This window comes from Toxotes jaculatrix, chromosome 4 (genome assembly GCF_017976425.1).
Source record: "Toxotes jaculatrix isolate fToxJac2 chromosome 4, fToxJac2.pri, whole genome shotgun sequence".
NCBI lineage: Eukaryota > Metazoa > Chordata > Actinopteri > Toxotidae > Toxotes > Toxotes jaculatrix.
In genome coordinates this window covers 22,962,878-22,979,308 of record NC_054397.1, presented here as the reverse complement: position 1 = coordinate 22,979,308, position 16,431 = coordinate 22,962,878, and the positions used below count along the sequence as shown (strand labels likewise).

The window sequence follows — 16,431 nt, the reverse complement described above, 5'->3', positions numbered from 1 at the left end:
GTGGGTGTCCTCATAAATTCATTGCCCTCATTTATTTACTGTTTAAATATTGTCAGATTTTGAATGACTTGGAGAAGTTTCAAGACCTGATAAAGGAGGTGACAGTTTGTGCCTGTCGCAACTACTTGTTGGAACATCAGTCCAGATGTAATGACGAAGATACGAACATACACGGTATACGAACACTTCAACGTACATACACGGTATACGAACACTTCAACGTACAAATGTTGACCATAGTGTTAAATGGTTGATGGTACTCTCTGTTTGACACAGATGATCAAAACGACAAGAAGATGCTTATGCAGATCAACAAGACTTTTCTCTCCAGCCGTCTTGTCTGGTGGGTAATTGTCTTGAATTAGCCTCCCTTTTAGACAGTTTGCTCTCTGTCCTGTCTATCTATCTGTGCATGTAGACATTTTGACGTGTTATAGTGGGAAAACAGGTTTAAACAATGAAATTAATGACGACTGAACTCTGCTTGGCTAATGTGGCAGACTGGGGGCACTTAAATAGAACAGAGCCGTCGCTGATGTTGTTAATAACACTTGTGTTTCTACTACAATGACAAGTCAGAATGTCATTAATCAGACAAGTCTATCACATGAAACCAGTCCAACCCATCTGTCTCTCATCAACCCAGCTTCATCCGTCTTGTTGACTATTTGGTCGTCAGCACCTTGCACATCTTGGTGGTGAATGCGGTGGCTAAACTGCTGGCTGTGCTTCAGGAGCAGGTACATCAAACACCCAGCCATGCCATCATTCAGAGCTGGAGCCAGCACTCTGAGGCTGTCAGTGACCCTGCTGATCAAAAGATGGATAGGAAGGTAGGGCATTGTTTCAGCATTTTCACCAGTGAAACCACTGCAATTACATTATGTGTTAAGCACCATCAATTTAAACAGACAAAGACCTGTATTTAGTTTGGTTTTGATTGATATGTGTGTGTGTGTGACTTTATCAGTCTGTTGAGTCAGCAGCTCCCCGTGTCCATCCTATGTTCATCTCCGAGCTGATGCTGGACACAAATGCTTTGACCTACAGACCCTCTGAGGACAACTTTCAGGTTTGTTTCCCAAATTCTTATTAACTGTTATGTGTTTCCCATTTAATTCATTTCTGCAGTATCTGCTAAATAGAGTGTGATTATCTTTGTATTTCTTATTTCACAGGAGACTATTGAAGAGGTCATTGGGCAGTTTGAGAAGACAGTGATGTCAGTTAATATGCTTACGGCAGATTGTGATTTTCATTCAGTGATACAGCTTGGAGAGTCTGAGGTACCAAAAAAACTGTAAAAAAAAACAACGTGTATATTGAGGGTTACTTGTTGTAAATGTTAATGTTGTTGGTATGTCAAAAATATTAAATTACTACGAGATGATTAATTTGTGATATAGTCTCTGTGTCTCTTTTTATGTGTGTTTGTGAACTTTCAGATACTGGAAAATGAATATGAAGATGGCCCCAGTTTGGAATCTGTCATGGAGACTGATGGCCACCTTCAAGGCATCATCCAAAACGTCAAGGTTGGCTTTTACTTTACCTTGTTTTCTGTCTCTGGAGATTGTACTTTTCATATACAGTACTGTATTTGTATGGACCTGTTTTGTTTGTCCCCTCAGGAATCGCTGCGGTTTGCTTTTGATGCAGCAAAAGAGTACTCACAGACGTTTGAGCGTTTTCGACTTTTCTATAAGGAGAATGAGAGTCTGGATCTGGATGTGATGAGGCAACAGGATCATGGTGATGTGTTGAACATCAGCACAGACATTATTTTTGTAGCACATCTCCCACTCACAACACAAAACAGAGTTCAGTTTGAATAGTGCTGCGTTTTTCTTTGTTTTTGACATGAAAGATGCCTTTGTCACCTCCAATACCAGATGTACTGGTTTTGGAAGCACATTTGGGACACTTAAAAACTCTTGACAAGTTGTGAACAAAAACATAAAAGGTTAAATCAGGTCTGTGCCTTTGTTGAAACACCAGTCCAAACAGGAAATTTTTGTTTTCATGTTTGTAGATTTTTTTTTTTTTCAATTTTAAAATCAGCAGGAAAACGTTCTTTTTGTCAGAAGTGTGATAAAGTTGCATTATTACATTGTAATGCAGTTGACAGCAGCCTTTCTTAGAAACATTTCCTTGTTGGTGCATTGAACACTCGTGGGAAGCTCCAACATCTGAGATGTGAGAACAGCCTGGTCTGCATTCACAAGCAGTAGTGAGAAAATCAAACTCTACTTTATCACTATAACACAGTTAAATTCACTTCACTTGAGGGACCACTATTTACATCTCAAATCAAAATATAGGTGTATGTGTATATACTAATCTATATGGAATCATATGAGCCGACTGATGACAGGGTTTTGGTAATAGAAAAATATTTTGAATCCTTTACTTATTTTCCATTCACTGTCCTTTACCCTCACCAAAATAATTATTTAACAACTGTTATTAGTGCATTTGTGAGCAGCTGGGAAACAAAGAAGGGAAAGGCATAATGGCAGATAATGTGGAGGGCAGGGTATGACTGTGAGTGCACCTTCATGTTGTACTCTTTTGTGTTTTCTTCCTCTATCTTATGCAATTGTGGCAAGCAAAATACTTCCATACCAGTCTATCTTGAAAACATCCAGTCACAAAAAAAAAACCTGAAAGACAAACAATAAGCATGACTGTTGATTTCATATCACAGATTTGTCCTTCTTTGGAAAAGCACTGGAGTTATACCACAGTGAGCATAAAGACGCCTTAGCCATCCAACAGAAGAGACATCTTGGTTTACTGCTGGTGGACAAAACAAAGCTCAAGGAGAAGCTTGTGTTTTCCCCTCTACGCTGTCTGGAGGTGAGGACTAGCACATGTGCACACATATGCTGCACACAGAGACATATAGCCATATTCTATTGAAACTTACATTAAGTTTACAGTTTTCGACTATGATGAACACGTGATTCAAACAAAAGGGCAGTAAGGCCTTTCTGTGTTAATTAAACCTCACTGAAATGACAAAATGCAAAAATGTTAAAGGCACGTAGGAATCATCGTGTTACTCTGAATCTCCTCTCCAGGTCATCAACGAGATGCTCACAAAGCTGGCTAAGAGGAAGCTAGATGCCATCATTGCTGAGGCTTGTGAGGCCCAGTTTAAACTAGAGTTCAGTCCCTCTACAACAGTTGAGTTAGCCAACTCACTCACCTTCCTGGATGAGATACAGGAGAGGGTAAGACATAAATTTCATTGTTGATAGCAGTTTCTTTAGCAATCACAGGTGTTTTTAACAAAACCAAGAAAACAAAGTTATTTTAGCAGTATATAGTCATCAGCCCAGCCTCTTGTCTTCTGTCCCCATTCCCACCTCCTGTACTCTCTACCTTTTTCTGATTGACTCTGTCCTTCATACACTACTTTTCCCCTTTCCTTTTGTCCCACCTACCAGTTTACGGAACTAAAGGAGGAGCAGGAGACAGTGTGTCAGATGTACAATCTGATTAACATGTACTCAATTCCCACACCACCTGAGGATCTGGTTGCATTTGCCACTTTGCAACCCTCCATTAATTCACTGAACAGCATCATTGATGAGGCAGTGACAGAGAGGGACTCCAGCATGGACAAGCTTTGCTCTTCCCTACACAAGGACATAAAGGAACTGAACCGCGAGGTCATGAAAATCAAGCTTAAGTCACAGGTACATGGGAAACCTTTATTGACTATTTACCATCCTAAGAATGCATAGTTTGCATAGTTTGGGACTCTCTTGTATTTTCTATGCTGAGCCTTATTATTCAAGTTGTGTCTATACCTATGTCTTTGCCCCATTTTTACTTGTTTGCCTCATGGTTTTTCATGTGGAGGATCCACACATCTTAGACATCAATGCAGATTCCTCCCAAGTGCGACTGCTGCTGGGGGAAATCCAGATTTCTATAGATGAGATGCAGGCCCAGGCTTCCACCTACACTTCCTACCAGAAGAAATTCAAGGTTCTGTAATTCTTTCGAGTCTATATGTAATTGCAAAAGTATTGTCTCATAAAACACAGCAAGTTACAAAATCATTTTGTGTAGGAAAATCCAGCCCAATCCAAACTAGTTTCCCCTCTCTACATAAAGGTGGAGGTGACCAAGTTTGATGCACTGGAGGAGTTAACTGCAGAATTTAAGCTGAAACAGCTGCTGTGGGACTCTCTAGAGGAATGGGACTCTCTCCAGGATGGGTGGCGGCAGGTGAGGTGCACGTTAACATGAAAATAACACACAGTAAAATATACAGACACATGTAAGCAGCTCATCCTCTCTTCTCCAGAGCACACTTGAGCATCTGGACATGGAGCAGTTCAATTCACAGGTGACCAAATACAGCAAATGCGTCAACCAGCTGGAGAAGAGTCTGGCACGTAATAATGTGGTGCCATGTCTGAAGGATAAGGTGGAAGTCATGAAGCAGAGGGTGGGTAGGAGAAAGTGTTTTGTAGTGACTGACATTAATGTGTGCTGTTTGTGGCATAAATAACAAAATTCATGTTATCACAAATAATGGACTGTAAGCAAATACTAGTGATGAAGCCGGCCTGTCCTAGATGACTGCTTTGTGACTCTATCTAATTGATGGCATTCATGGGTTTTCCCTCAGCTGCCTGTGATCACTGATCTCCGTAACCCGTGTATGAAGCCAGAACATTGGAAGACCCTGGAGTCAATTGTGGGGGCCTCCCTAAACGTCAAGGAGCTCACTGTGGCTGTTTTGGAGGAGCTCAACGTATTCTCCTATGGCGTGGAGATACAAGAGGTAGCATATAAATGGAGATACAATATGTCACGGACTTAATCCAGCCTATTACCTTGCACTAAACTAATCCTTTTTTTGTGTTTTGGCCTCAGAATGAGGTCAAGCATAGAAGTACAGAAGTGAAGACAAATACACAAGCTGGTTATATTTAATATTCTTTACGTGTGACCTGGATAAACAGGACTAACATAACCCTTGACTTTTAGGTGTCAGGACAGGCTTCAGGAGAGGCATCAGTGGAGACCATTATTACGAAGGTGCGTAGACCACCTATGAATATGTATAACAGGCAGTTTGCCAAGGATAGATGAATGTATGTTTTGTTTTTAATAGAACAGTTTGACATTTTGGGAAACACTCATCTTTGCTTTCATACCAAGAGTTTGATGAGGAGACTGCCACTTCTCTCATATCTGTCAGGGAAAAATGGAGCTAATTCGATCAAAATCGAAAAATTTTGAACTTGTAAAATGATGTTTACAAATAATTCCCAAGTTTGTAGTTGTACATTTAAAGTTTTGAACCTATAAAAATGTCTTCATGGCAGAGCTTCTGCAACCCAGACGTTGCAGAAAATATGGTAAACATTTAATGTGCTGTGTATGTCTGCAAACCAACCTGGGTCACATTATGCAGCTTGAACATCTACTACATCTTTCAGATAACAGAACCACCTGCCCTCTGACTCTTATTCAGTCAGATTCAGGTGTGAAGACAGTGTCAAAATATGTACTTGTAACTTCATCGTCACACACACTGTGGGAACTTTTAGTTTTATACACAGTTCCGCTCTGTATCTGGACACACACATTCACAAAAGGAAATACTTCACCACTGATCTTTTCTACCAAGGTTGATTTACAACTACAAATTTTGAAGTTATTTATGGACATCACTTTACAAGCTCTAAATCCCGTTGGCCCTAATGTGAGCCCATAATATGCAGTTTGGTTTTTCTGGCAAAGTAATACTCACATTTGCATTGAAAAGTAACTTTGTAGTGCGGTAAATACATTTAAATATACATAAACCTGAGTGATGAGTAAAGTTGTACTAGAGTTAAGTGTGTGTGATGGGAAGTTAATGTGAAAACAGTGCACATTGGTATTCAGACCTCAGGCTGGATAACTGAAGCCACACTGAGACAGCAGCAGTATGTGTGCAGGGTACAGTTGTGTCTGGACTCCAGACTTTTCCCTGGTGCCACATCCACCTTAGCCATGAGTTAAGTCCTGTGTCACTGTGTGTCCAGTGTTGAATTTCATGTCATGTTATTAAACCTCTGTCCTCTCAATGAGCCATGCAGGTGGAGGACATGTGGAAGACCACAGAGTTCACTGTTCTGTCTCATGGTGACTCCAAAGAAGTGTTCATCCTGGGAGGCACAGATGATATCCAGGTTGTAACATGCAGTGTATATACTCTCATACACAGTCTTTTCTAACACTTTCATAGTCTTTCAGTACGTCTAATTGTGTGTGCTCTAATTTGTGTGTTTCCGTGTTTGTTTGCTGTGTAGGTACTCCTGGATGACAGTATTATTAATGTGGGCACAGTGGCATCTTCTCGCTATGTAGCGCCCATCAAGCTCAGGGTGGACAAACTGCTGAAACAGCTGACCCTCTTCAACCAAACACTGGTAAAGGCTTAGAATATATAAAATACCATATAGAGACTATTGCACAGAATGATCTGTCATTTGGCTGCAGATGATTGTTCTCTAGATATTAAAGTCTGCCTTGGCTAAATGCAGATTTTGACTTTGGATTTGGTCTCAAACGTAACACAGTAGCTCTCCCTACTGGCTGCAAGAGAAATTATGCTTTGTTAGTGTTAGTGTAGAGTTCTATATTTCAGTCAGGCATACGGTATCACATTTAAGACTGCAATTTATTTATATTATTAATTTCCTCCACCTCTTTAATTCTCCCTATTATCCCTACTGAAGCTCTGCTCCTTTTCACCTTTCTGTTACAGGATGAGTGGCTTACATGCCAAAGGAACTGGCTTTACCTAGAGAGTATTTTCTTAGCTCCAGACATCAAGAGACAGCTGCCTTCAGAGTCTAAGATGTTTCTTAAGGTGGACAAGTCCTGGAAGGAGATCATGGCAAGGGTCAATAAGATGCCCAATGCTCTTAAAGCAGCCACACTGCCTGGTAGGTGATCTTACAGAATGGGATCTGCGTATGTGGAGATAGGCAGATGAATACACACAATCACAAATGCACTCGCTTAGGTAACCGCATTGTCATACATCAAAAACACTTGTCATCTTATCCTATCCAGATCTGTTGGAGACTTTTCAGCACAACAATGCTCTTCTGGATGAGATACAGAAGTGTCTGGAAGCCTACCTCGAGTCCAAGAGAGTCATTTTCCCCAGGTACACACATGCTTTGTTTGTTACAAATTAGAAAAGCTGACATTTTCATCATATTTAATCTTCTCTTTTCATCATTCTTCACTTTTTGTTTTATTTTTACTTCCTTTCTTGGTAGTAGTTACTCCTGTGCACAAACCAAATTAGAAATGTTAGAGTATACATAGTATGTTGCTTTGCATGTTTCCCCTTCACAGGTTACCAGTTGTTACTGTAAACATCTCTTCCCAGTCAGCACTATGAGATAAACACTGTGGCTGATGTGTAGTGTTGGCTACTCTGATATCTATCCTTTATCTGTCCGCTGCAGGTTCTACTTCTTATCCAATGATGAGCTGTTAAAGATCTTGGCCCAGACAAGAAACCCCCAGGCTGTGCAGCCCCACCTTAGAAAGTGTTTTGATGCTATTACCCGGCTAGAGTTTGCTTTGGTGCCTAAACAGCCTTCCAGTGATACAGGAACGGCGCTGGATGCTGGAGAACAGGAGCCCATATATAGCAAAGACATCCTGTATATGGTCTCTCCTGAGGGAGAGAAGGTCAGGTTTGAGTAACCTTAACAATTTTGGTCGTCATGCTCTCTGATTGTGTTTTATTCCCCCTGTTGTTCCCCTTGCTGAGAATGAAAGAGAGTGAAAGAGAGAGAGAAAAATACACTCCTGCACTACCTTCCTCACAGTACAAACTATAACAATAGTTAACCTTGTCAGCCATCTTGAGTTAACATCGCTTTCCTCCTATTTAACATCCCTAAAAGAGTGCTAAAATAGATTCTCAAATTATGCAAAAACTTAGACAAGCAGAAATTAAGCAAAAAGTGGACATGCCAAATTCTGATTTGCACTGATTAAAAAAATTAGCTATTTTTTCTTTGTTATTTCTTTTTCATAAAAATTGGACATTTGTTAAGAGTATTTGATTTGTCACAAACACAGGAAACTTGTATAGCAGCTAATTCCAGTCGACTGCTGGAGGATTTATGGGGCTTGTCTTCCACCATCCTGTGGCTGCTAGCTGCCTGTGCTCTGGGTTTAGGTTTCTTTGTTCCCAGCTGAAGACTAGTCCCTCCTCAGTTGTAAATTAGAGCCACAGCACAACCAACCACATTGTCACATAATTGTGTTTGACATCTTGAATTCTGCAACAAGGATGATGAAACATTTTTGAGCATACAGGTAATTTTGCTTGAACTGATTGCTGAGTCACCACTGTATCAGACACAGGGCCTGTCAGTTATGGCCACAAGTCATTGGTAAGCACTTTTTCAGTCCTTTGATCACAAAGGGCAAATAAAGGCTGTGAAAACTGATTCACATTGAACACTTAACAAAAAAGACAGAACAGCTGTAAAAATGCCCTTAACTGTAACTGATCTTGTCCTTCTGCGTGCATGTGTAGGTGGGTTTGACTAAAGGTCTGAAGGCACAAGGAAATGTGGAAGACTGGCTTTGCAAGGTGGAGGAGGCTATGTTCTCCTCCCTGCGACGCCTCAGCAAGGCCGCCATTGCAGACTACCAGATGAAGTCTAGGGAGGAATGGGTGGTGGCTGGACATCCATCGCAGGTACACACACACACAAGCAAATGAGTGGTGCTTTTCAAGCTTGTTGAGAAACAGGTGTATAGTAGTTAGTAGTAAATGTCAAGACATTGTTACATAGAGTTAAAATAAATTACACTTTTATATTATTTTCTAATATTAAGAAATATTGTAATGATTCTATGATTGTTCACTTAGAAATGGTAACCTCAACCTAAAGAATTATTGCCATTATCTAAAGCTGGGATAGATTTTGAGACTGTTTTTTTTTTTATCATTTCAGATGACGCTTTGTGCACAAGATTTTTTTTTTCTTTTTTTTTTTTAAATAAAGGCATTTGACATCAGTTTGTGTGTGTGTCCACCAGGTGGTGTTGACCATCTCACAGATGATGTGGTGCAAGGACATGGATGCCTGCCTGGAGGGAGATCATGACCACTTTGCTGCCCTGCAGGAATTTGAACGCACCAACTTTGATGTAATCCTCTTTTTTTCTTTACTGTATGATTTTGTCCTCACTATCTGGTTAAAAATGAGATTAAAAAAAAAAAAAATCTACACTTTGTAGATGCCCAGGTATTTTCAACTTTCTCGGGTTGTGTGTATTCCAGAGGCTGAATGCCTTGGCAGCACTGGTACGAGGACAGCTCCCTACTTTACATCGTAACATCATCACTGCCCTCATCACCATCGATGTCCATGCCAGAGACATTGTCACAGATCTGGTCCGGCAGAAGGTACAGTAGTGCAGTGTTCGTGCAGTCGTGCAAATGTGCGCAAACATCATCAAGCAGCTTACATCATTATCTGCATAGCTCAGCATCTTAAAGTAACTTTAGGTTTCTTTTTCAGGTGGACACCAGGTCTAACTTTGAATGGCAGAGACAGCTGCGATACTACTGGGACTTGGACCTGGACAACTGTATGGCCACAATGGCTCTGTCCACTTACATTTATGGCTATGAATACCTGGGAGCCTGTCCACGGCTGGTCATCACACCACTCACGGTAACACAAAATATAACAATAAAGCTATGCAGGAAAACTGGAAGTGCAAATTTTATCATCAGTTAGACCAACTTATACTACAGCAGATGTCCATAAACACTCTGCTACTTCATTTAGAATGTGTATAAAGCCACAGATTTATCCCATAGTGCAAGTTTTCAGTTGTCTTCAAACAGTCACACCTGTATTGCTCACCCTGCTCTAATGTTCAGGACCGTTGCTACCTGTGTCTGATGGGGGCTCTCCAGTTGGACCTGGGAGGTGCGCCAGCTGGGCCGGCAGGGACAGGCAAAACAGAGACCACCAAGGACCTGGCCAAGGCCCTGGCCATACAGTGTGTGGTCTTCAACTGCTCTGATGGACTTGACTATAAGGTCAGCCATGACAAACTGTTCATTTATAACGTGCTCCTTTATTACACTCTTTTTCTTTTATTTGCTTATTTTCCCACTCAGTACTTAATAATTTGTTCCATCATCTACATGTTCTTCCACCGCATGTGTTTGCTATTTGAAATTGCTGTGGAAGGCTCCATGTCTCACCCTGACTGTACCTGCTACATGATTCCTTTAGATGGCACTATTGCAAAAGCAGTCAAGACGTCTGTCCTGTACCAGTTAAAGCACTGCCACACTATACAGAGCCTTAGTTGGGTGATGCTAAAGCATTACCTTAATCCAGATTTGATCCTCTCCTCTATGTTCTTTGGGTCATTTTTCTGTTACGTGCCCCATAATTTGAGACACCTAAGTCAATGATATATGTTGGGAATGCAACTGTCTGATGTCAGGTACCATGTTTGGCTGATAAAGACCTAAAATGTGTTACTTGTGTGTATTTATTGTATTAACGGTTAAATGCAAGGCCCTATCTATGAGCCTGAGCTAAACAAATTGAAATTCAAAATTCACAACACAGGATTTATTCCGGCTATCACTCCTGAATCCACTGACAGCTTTTTGTTACATCTGAGTTATTCATCGTTTCTGTTTGTGTACATCATTCGCTTATTATTGATTATGATCAGCTGACAAATACACAAAATGCATATATTTTATCCATAAGTAATAAATTGCAATTATACACGAGAATATAGATGTATTTTATAACCCCCAAACTTCAGAGTGAGCTTTTGACCTTGAGACGTACTGTGCATTTCAGTTTAATTTTAAACAGTGCTGTGGCTTGCAGTGCAGCGAGGTTGTAGTCAGGACAGCTAAAAGCACATACTGACTTCTCTTCTCTCGACTGTCTGCTGTAGTTAGTTATTGCCAGAAGACACCTGAAGTGTATTAGACTTGGATAGGGCTTTGATTTAACCGGACTAGCATCACAGTCCTCTCTGGTTTTATGTGTTTATGCTTTGTTCAGATCTGGCTCCATTGTCTGCTTAGCAACATTTAACTGTAACATGTAATGCCACTGTCAATGAGATATAAATACCTTTGAACAGTTCTTTTTATGTAACCCATAGAAGTGCTGCAGGTAACACTAAGTAATGCGTGTATTTTACTGATACCACCTTCCTCCTGCAACACGGTGTGCTCACTATCATTCCTTAGGCTCAAAGAGCTTAACACTTAAAGCAAAAGGCAATCTCTTTATTTAACTAATTATTATTGGGCTTACAGTTACTGTCACTGTTATTTTTGACCAATCACACTTCTCTTTTCCAGATGATGGGCCGCTTCTTCAGTGGGCTTGCTCAATCAGGAGCATGGTGTTGTTTTGATGAATTTAACCGAATCGACATAGAAGTGCTGTCTGTGATCGCTCAGCAACTCATAACCATACGAAACGCTAAAGCTGCTAAGGTATCCCCATACAGACACACATGCACACCACTTTAACATTATTTACAAGGCACATTACCATACACAGAGAAGAATTCAGGACTTTGCTCTGCTGTAATAAGGGACTGAGTTATACTAGCTGAGGGGCCTTACAGAGTCGATCATTTAACACTTGATTCCTCTCTACCAGTGTAATGGTGGTCTGCTATCAAACTTGGTCACAGTAGTTATTTTGTGGCTTCAGATGTTTTCTATAAACATGCATACTAATGCACTGAAGAAATTCAACACTCATAGATGCTATATGGAAGTATTTGCCATCGCTACATAACGACCTTAATACTATGCTACAAGTCCATTTGAATAGCTTGCCAGTAATCTATTGTATTTTCCATATAGAAGGTAGAGAAAGACCATGTGCTTGGAACCAGCACAGATTACATATAAGTCACTGCCATGCATACTTTACTTGCCTTTAAAAATCTTTAAGACATCATACTCACACATGGACAACAACATCTCACTCAACGTTGTATGCAGCTGTCTAGGTTTCGATTTGAGGGCCGCGAGATCAAACTGGTGATGACGTGTGCCGCTTTCATCACCATGAACCCAGGCTACGCTGGAAGGACAGAGCTGCCTGACAACCTTAAAGCTCTGTTTAGACCCATAGCCATGATGGTGCCAAACTATGCACTCATTGCTGAGGTAACAGGCTCTCTATATGTGAATTGTCGTATATGCTTTGTTATTTTCTCTACAAAACGGTTTTTATTCCCTTGTTTTTGTCCCTCCCTCCAGGTGATTTTGTACTCAGAGGGATTTGAATCCAGTAAGACCCTAGCGAGGAAGATGACCCAGATGTACAAGCTTTGCTCTGAGCAGCTGTCCCAGCAGGACCATTACGACTTTGGCATGAGAGCTGTCAAGTCTGTCCTGGTCATGGCTGGGTCAGAGCATCACACTCACACATACACTGACACACATGTGCATTCAGTTATGGAGACAAACAATTATAGAGACAAAGAAGCATACAGCATTCACCTTTTCAGGAAAGTCCCAAAAGGACTGTTGTGGTTGTGACACACACACACACACAGATGCGGACCAGTGGTGACTCAGATAACATGTAAAAGCCTCTTACTTTTGAAACACCCTACTCTTTATTGCACTAACTTTGACAGATAAAAGAAAATAAGCACTTCTTCACAAAAGCACTGGTTTTCATTGTGTGAAATTCCTTCACTTTATCAAATCTGGATCACACCTCAGATGAATGGGCATTAAAGCACATGAAGAGGTGAAGAACAAGATTAGGTAGACAAATTTGGAGGCTGCTAAAACACAATTGTTCCTGGTCTGCGTGGGTGCATAAATAGATTTGAATTGATGCTCTTGACCATATGTAGTAAAAGTCATACTTTTGCCTGGTGGTTATTAGCTGAAGCTCAGGGAACTGTTGTAATTGGCTTGTGATTCATTGTCTGTCTTTGCCTAGGTATTACTTCTCTGAGTCTGCTCGTTCCACACTAAGCACACATTCATTATCTCCTGCCTTAATATCTCTAATGTTTTTTACCCAGTTTCTTTATAACCAAGTGGAGCCAGCTTGTTGTAAAGATCAGGTTGTGCAATATTGAACTACCAGCTCATTCTGGCTGCTTATTATATTTATTAATTTGTATTCGTAATGCTGCTACTTTCCGCTAATTAATTTGTCCATTATAACATCCATTTTCCCATATAGTTATTATTTATTTCATTGAAAAGCACCAACTACTTTTGAACAGCTGGCTGTGATATCACTTCTTAAGTCGAGTCATTTCCTATTTAAGTTGCATGTATATTTACATTATATTATGTACTTAATTTTGGTTTTGTTCATTTTAATGCAATGAATAATACAACACTGAATAACATGTAAATGGAGAACTGAGGCAGTATGACCAAGTAAAGTGAGGAATGAAACATACAAACAAAGAATGAAACAAGTAAACAGACTAATGACCTACAGAAGATAAATCAAAAATAAGGAAAAGCACACTGCTTGGTTTCTACGATCTTTGCAATTGCCACCAACAAAGCATATCTATAAATGTCACACTGTATTGTAATATTGTATAAGAATTACTTGTAAACTTGCAATTACTGTAATAGATATTAAGTTCAGAAGAAAATGCTCAGTGTATAACAACATTAACATGAAAGCTGTGTAATTTGTAAAGTAACTGTGTGTGTTTTTGTAGGTCTCTCAAGAGAGATAATCCCCAGCTGAGTGAAGATGTGGTTCTTATCAGAGCACTGAGGGATTCCAACCTGCCAAAGTTCCTCACAGATGATGCTGTGCTATTTGGGTAAGCCTATCAGACTTTTTGGTAAGGAAGTACATATCTTACTTCTGCTTCTCCAAATGCTCTAAGTAAAAATTGTGTTGTTTTTTTTTTTATGTGTGAAAAATGTCCTCCTCCAGTGGTATCCTGTCAGACCTGTTCCCTGGCGTGTGTATCCCCGAGCATGATTATGGTGTGCTGCACTCCACCATCCTGGAGTCTCTGGTTAAGCGGAACCTGCAGCCACTGGCTAGCATGACCAAGAAGGTACAGTACAAATGGGAAAAGCAATGATTATACATTATTCTTTTGAAGTTATTTAAGTTTTTCTTATATATATTTTGTTTTTGTAAAACACTTTTCATTCACAGTGCATTTATTGTATGTACTTTAAAGAATAAGGCTGGTATTATTGGTATTATTCTTCATTTTTCTTAGTGTCAAAAAGTCTCATGAAATGACAGTAACAATGTAACTCAGTGTTTTCTAACTTCTCTGCCCTCTCCCTGTGTTCGGCAGGGAGAGGCCCATTTTTCCTGATATAAATCAGCAAGAACACGTCTCAAATTTATAGTTTTGTTTAAAAAAAAAAAAAAAAAAGGCTGTTTAATTTCCTGAGACGGTTGTGGAGTGTATTTTATAGTAAATAGAGTAAATAGTTCATTTGCTGGAGACTAGTTTCAACCACAGATCAATACACATTTGTTGCGTTAATGAGTACTTAGGGCACCAAAACCATGTACGTGGGACTGACTCATAATACACTGTGGTCTATATGTTACTGTAATGTAAAAACATATCACACATTTTACTCATTAATGTGTTTATAATAGCTGTAAGTCAACATTGGTGGTTTAATACTTATTCACAGGATAAATTCATTGTTTCAGTCTTTTCATTGAATATTTTGACATTAAGCAAATATCTAATATTGTCAGCCTTATCATTCAAAGAGTTGGTTCACCCACATTACAAAAATCCATATTTTTTTCACTTACTTTATTTACTTACCTTGGATTTGTTGTGTAAAACACGGCCATCTTTGACACATCTCATATTTCTCAGCATTATTCTTTTGTTTTTTTATGACTAGGTGATTCAGCTGTATGAGACCATGTTAGTCCGTCATGGTGTGATGTTGGTAGGGCCTGCTGGTGGAGGTAAGACCACTGTCTACACTGTCCTGGCAGACACGCTGGGGACCCTCCATCACACCGGGCACAAGGCTAACAACCCCTTCTATCAGCCTGTCAAGACCTATGTTCTCAACCCAAAGTCTGTCACAATGGGAGAGCTCTATGGAGAGGTACTATCGATGTGAGAGTAAATGATGACTCAGCTTCTTTGCTTCTCTCTCTGTACACATTCAGTATTTACCTCAACTCCTCAGGTCAACACGTTGACACTGGAGTGGCGTGACGGACTGATGGCGCTGAGTGTCCGTGATGCAGTCAACGACACTAGTGATGACCACAAGTGGGTGATCTGCGACGGGCCGGTTGACGCCCTGTGGATTGAGAACATGAACACTGTACTGGACGACAACAAGATGCTCTGTTTGGCTAACAGCGAGAGAATCAAATTGACTCCATCCATACATATGGTGTTTGAGGTTAGAGCTGAACATAGTAAAATTAGATTTGAATGTTTTAGATGTTTTGCATGGTCAATAAGCCAGATTTCAAATTTATATTCACTTATCTGTTCGCCTTCGTTACCTTGTACCTGCAGAACCTGAAATGTCCACAAAGGTAACATGTGTAACCATGTGTTCTTCAGGTCCAGGACTTGGCTGTGGCATCTCCTGCCACAGTCAGTCGCTGTGGGATGGTATATATTGATCCTGATGAGCTCAAGTGGATGCCCTATGTCCAGACATGGATCAGTGGTCTAGGAGCCAAGGTGATACATATTGGATCTCTGTTATTTCTACAGGTTTTTAATAGACTGTATAGAGAATTATACAAATGTTGGCTCAAAGCATGCTCATTTTAATAAAGGATTTGGAATGTAATTGCTTCTATAAGTAGCACTACTTGTGACTTATGGTCCCACAGGTCAGTGTTAGTACATACATTACATGTAAATTGGTTACATCATATTTTCTCTCAGGTCACAGCTCTGCTGTTGTGGGCATCATGTGCACATCAAACGCATAAACACATTATATCACTGACTACTGATGTTTCATCTGTCCCCATCACTGCTGTTGTTTTCACTTTGAGTTAAACTATGGCTGACTGTTTGTGACTCTGTGTGCACTGGTAAATGAATGGTAATGTCCCTTTTCAAGCAGCAGAACTTCAGCATCAGCATAAAGTTTGAGGACAGCACATCACATCAAATTTTATAGCTTGCAACATTAGCCCTGAGCCTTTTAGGGTGATTTAACACTACAGTGATAGTAGGTCATCTCTACTATCAACTTTTAACTTTCTCTCTCTTGTGCATCATTCTCTGTCTCTATGTCTAATTGACTAAGACAGTTCTCTTTGTTGACATTGCATTTATCTGATAATCTTTAAGCTGTTTGTTGCTTTAGTTGTCTTTCTTGTTTTTGCCTTCTCCTATTTT

The 16,431-nt window shown here is 40.1% G+C and overlaps 1 protein-coding gene across 1 annotated transcript in view; it reads left to right on the top strand.

Moving 5' to 3' along the window:
- The window catches only part of dnah6 (dynein, axonemal, heavy chain 6), a 46,272-nt gene that overhangs the window by 1,992 nt on the left and 27,849 nt on the right, over positions 1-16,431 (top strand). The window contains 33 exon segments of the mRNA XM_041035640.1: positions 57-167; positions 291-343; positions 647-833; positions 980-1,072; positions 1,179-1,286; positions 1,446-1,535; positions 1,632-1,752; positions 2,708-2,859; positions 3,084-3,236; positions 3,453-3,704; positions 3,871-3,999; positions 4,129-4,242; positions 4,322-4,465; positions 4,649-4,804; positions 5,011-5,061; positions 6,111-6,203; positions 6,324-6,443; positions 6,782-6,962; positions 7,093-7,189; positions 7,497-7,725; positions 8,585-8,749; positions 9,094-9,204; positions 9,338-9,463; positions 9,579-9,734; positions 9,947-10,108; positions 11,411-11,548; positions 12,068-12,235; positions 12,329-12,477; positions 13,774-13,881; positions 13,998-14,124; positions 14,951-15,163; positions 15,248-15,469; positions 15,637-15,759. Coding sequence (XP_040891574.1) covers positions 57-167; positions 291-343; positions 647-833; positions 980-1,072; positions 1,179-1,286; positions 1,446-1,535; positions 1,632-1,752; positions 2,708-2,859; positions 3,084-3,236; positions 3,453-3,704; positions 3,871-3,999; positions 4,129-4,242; positions 4,322-4,465; positions 4,649-4,804; positions 5,011-5,061; positions 6,111-6,203; positions 6,324-6,443; positions 6,782-6,962; positions 7,093-7,189; positions 7,497-7,725; positions 8,585-8,749; positions 9,094-9,204; positions 9,338-9,463; positions 9,579-9,734; positions 9,947-10,108; positions 11,411-11,548; positions 12,068-12,235; positions 12,329-12,477; positions 13,774-13,881; positions 13,998-14,124; positions 14,951-15,163; positions 15,248-15,469; positions 15,637-15,759 — 4,602 coding nt within the window.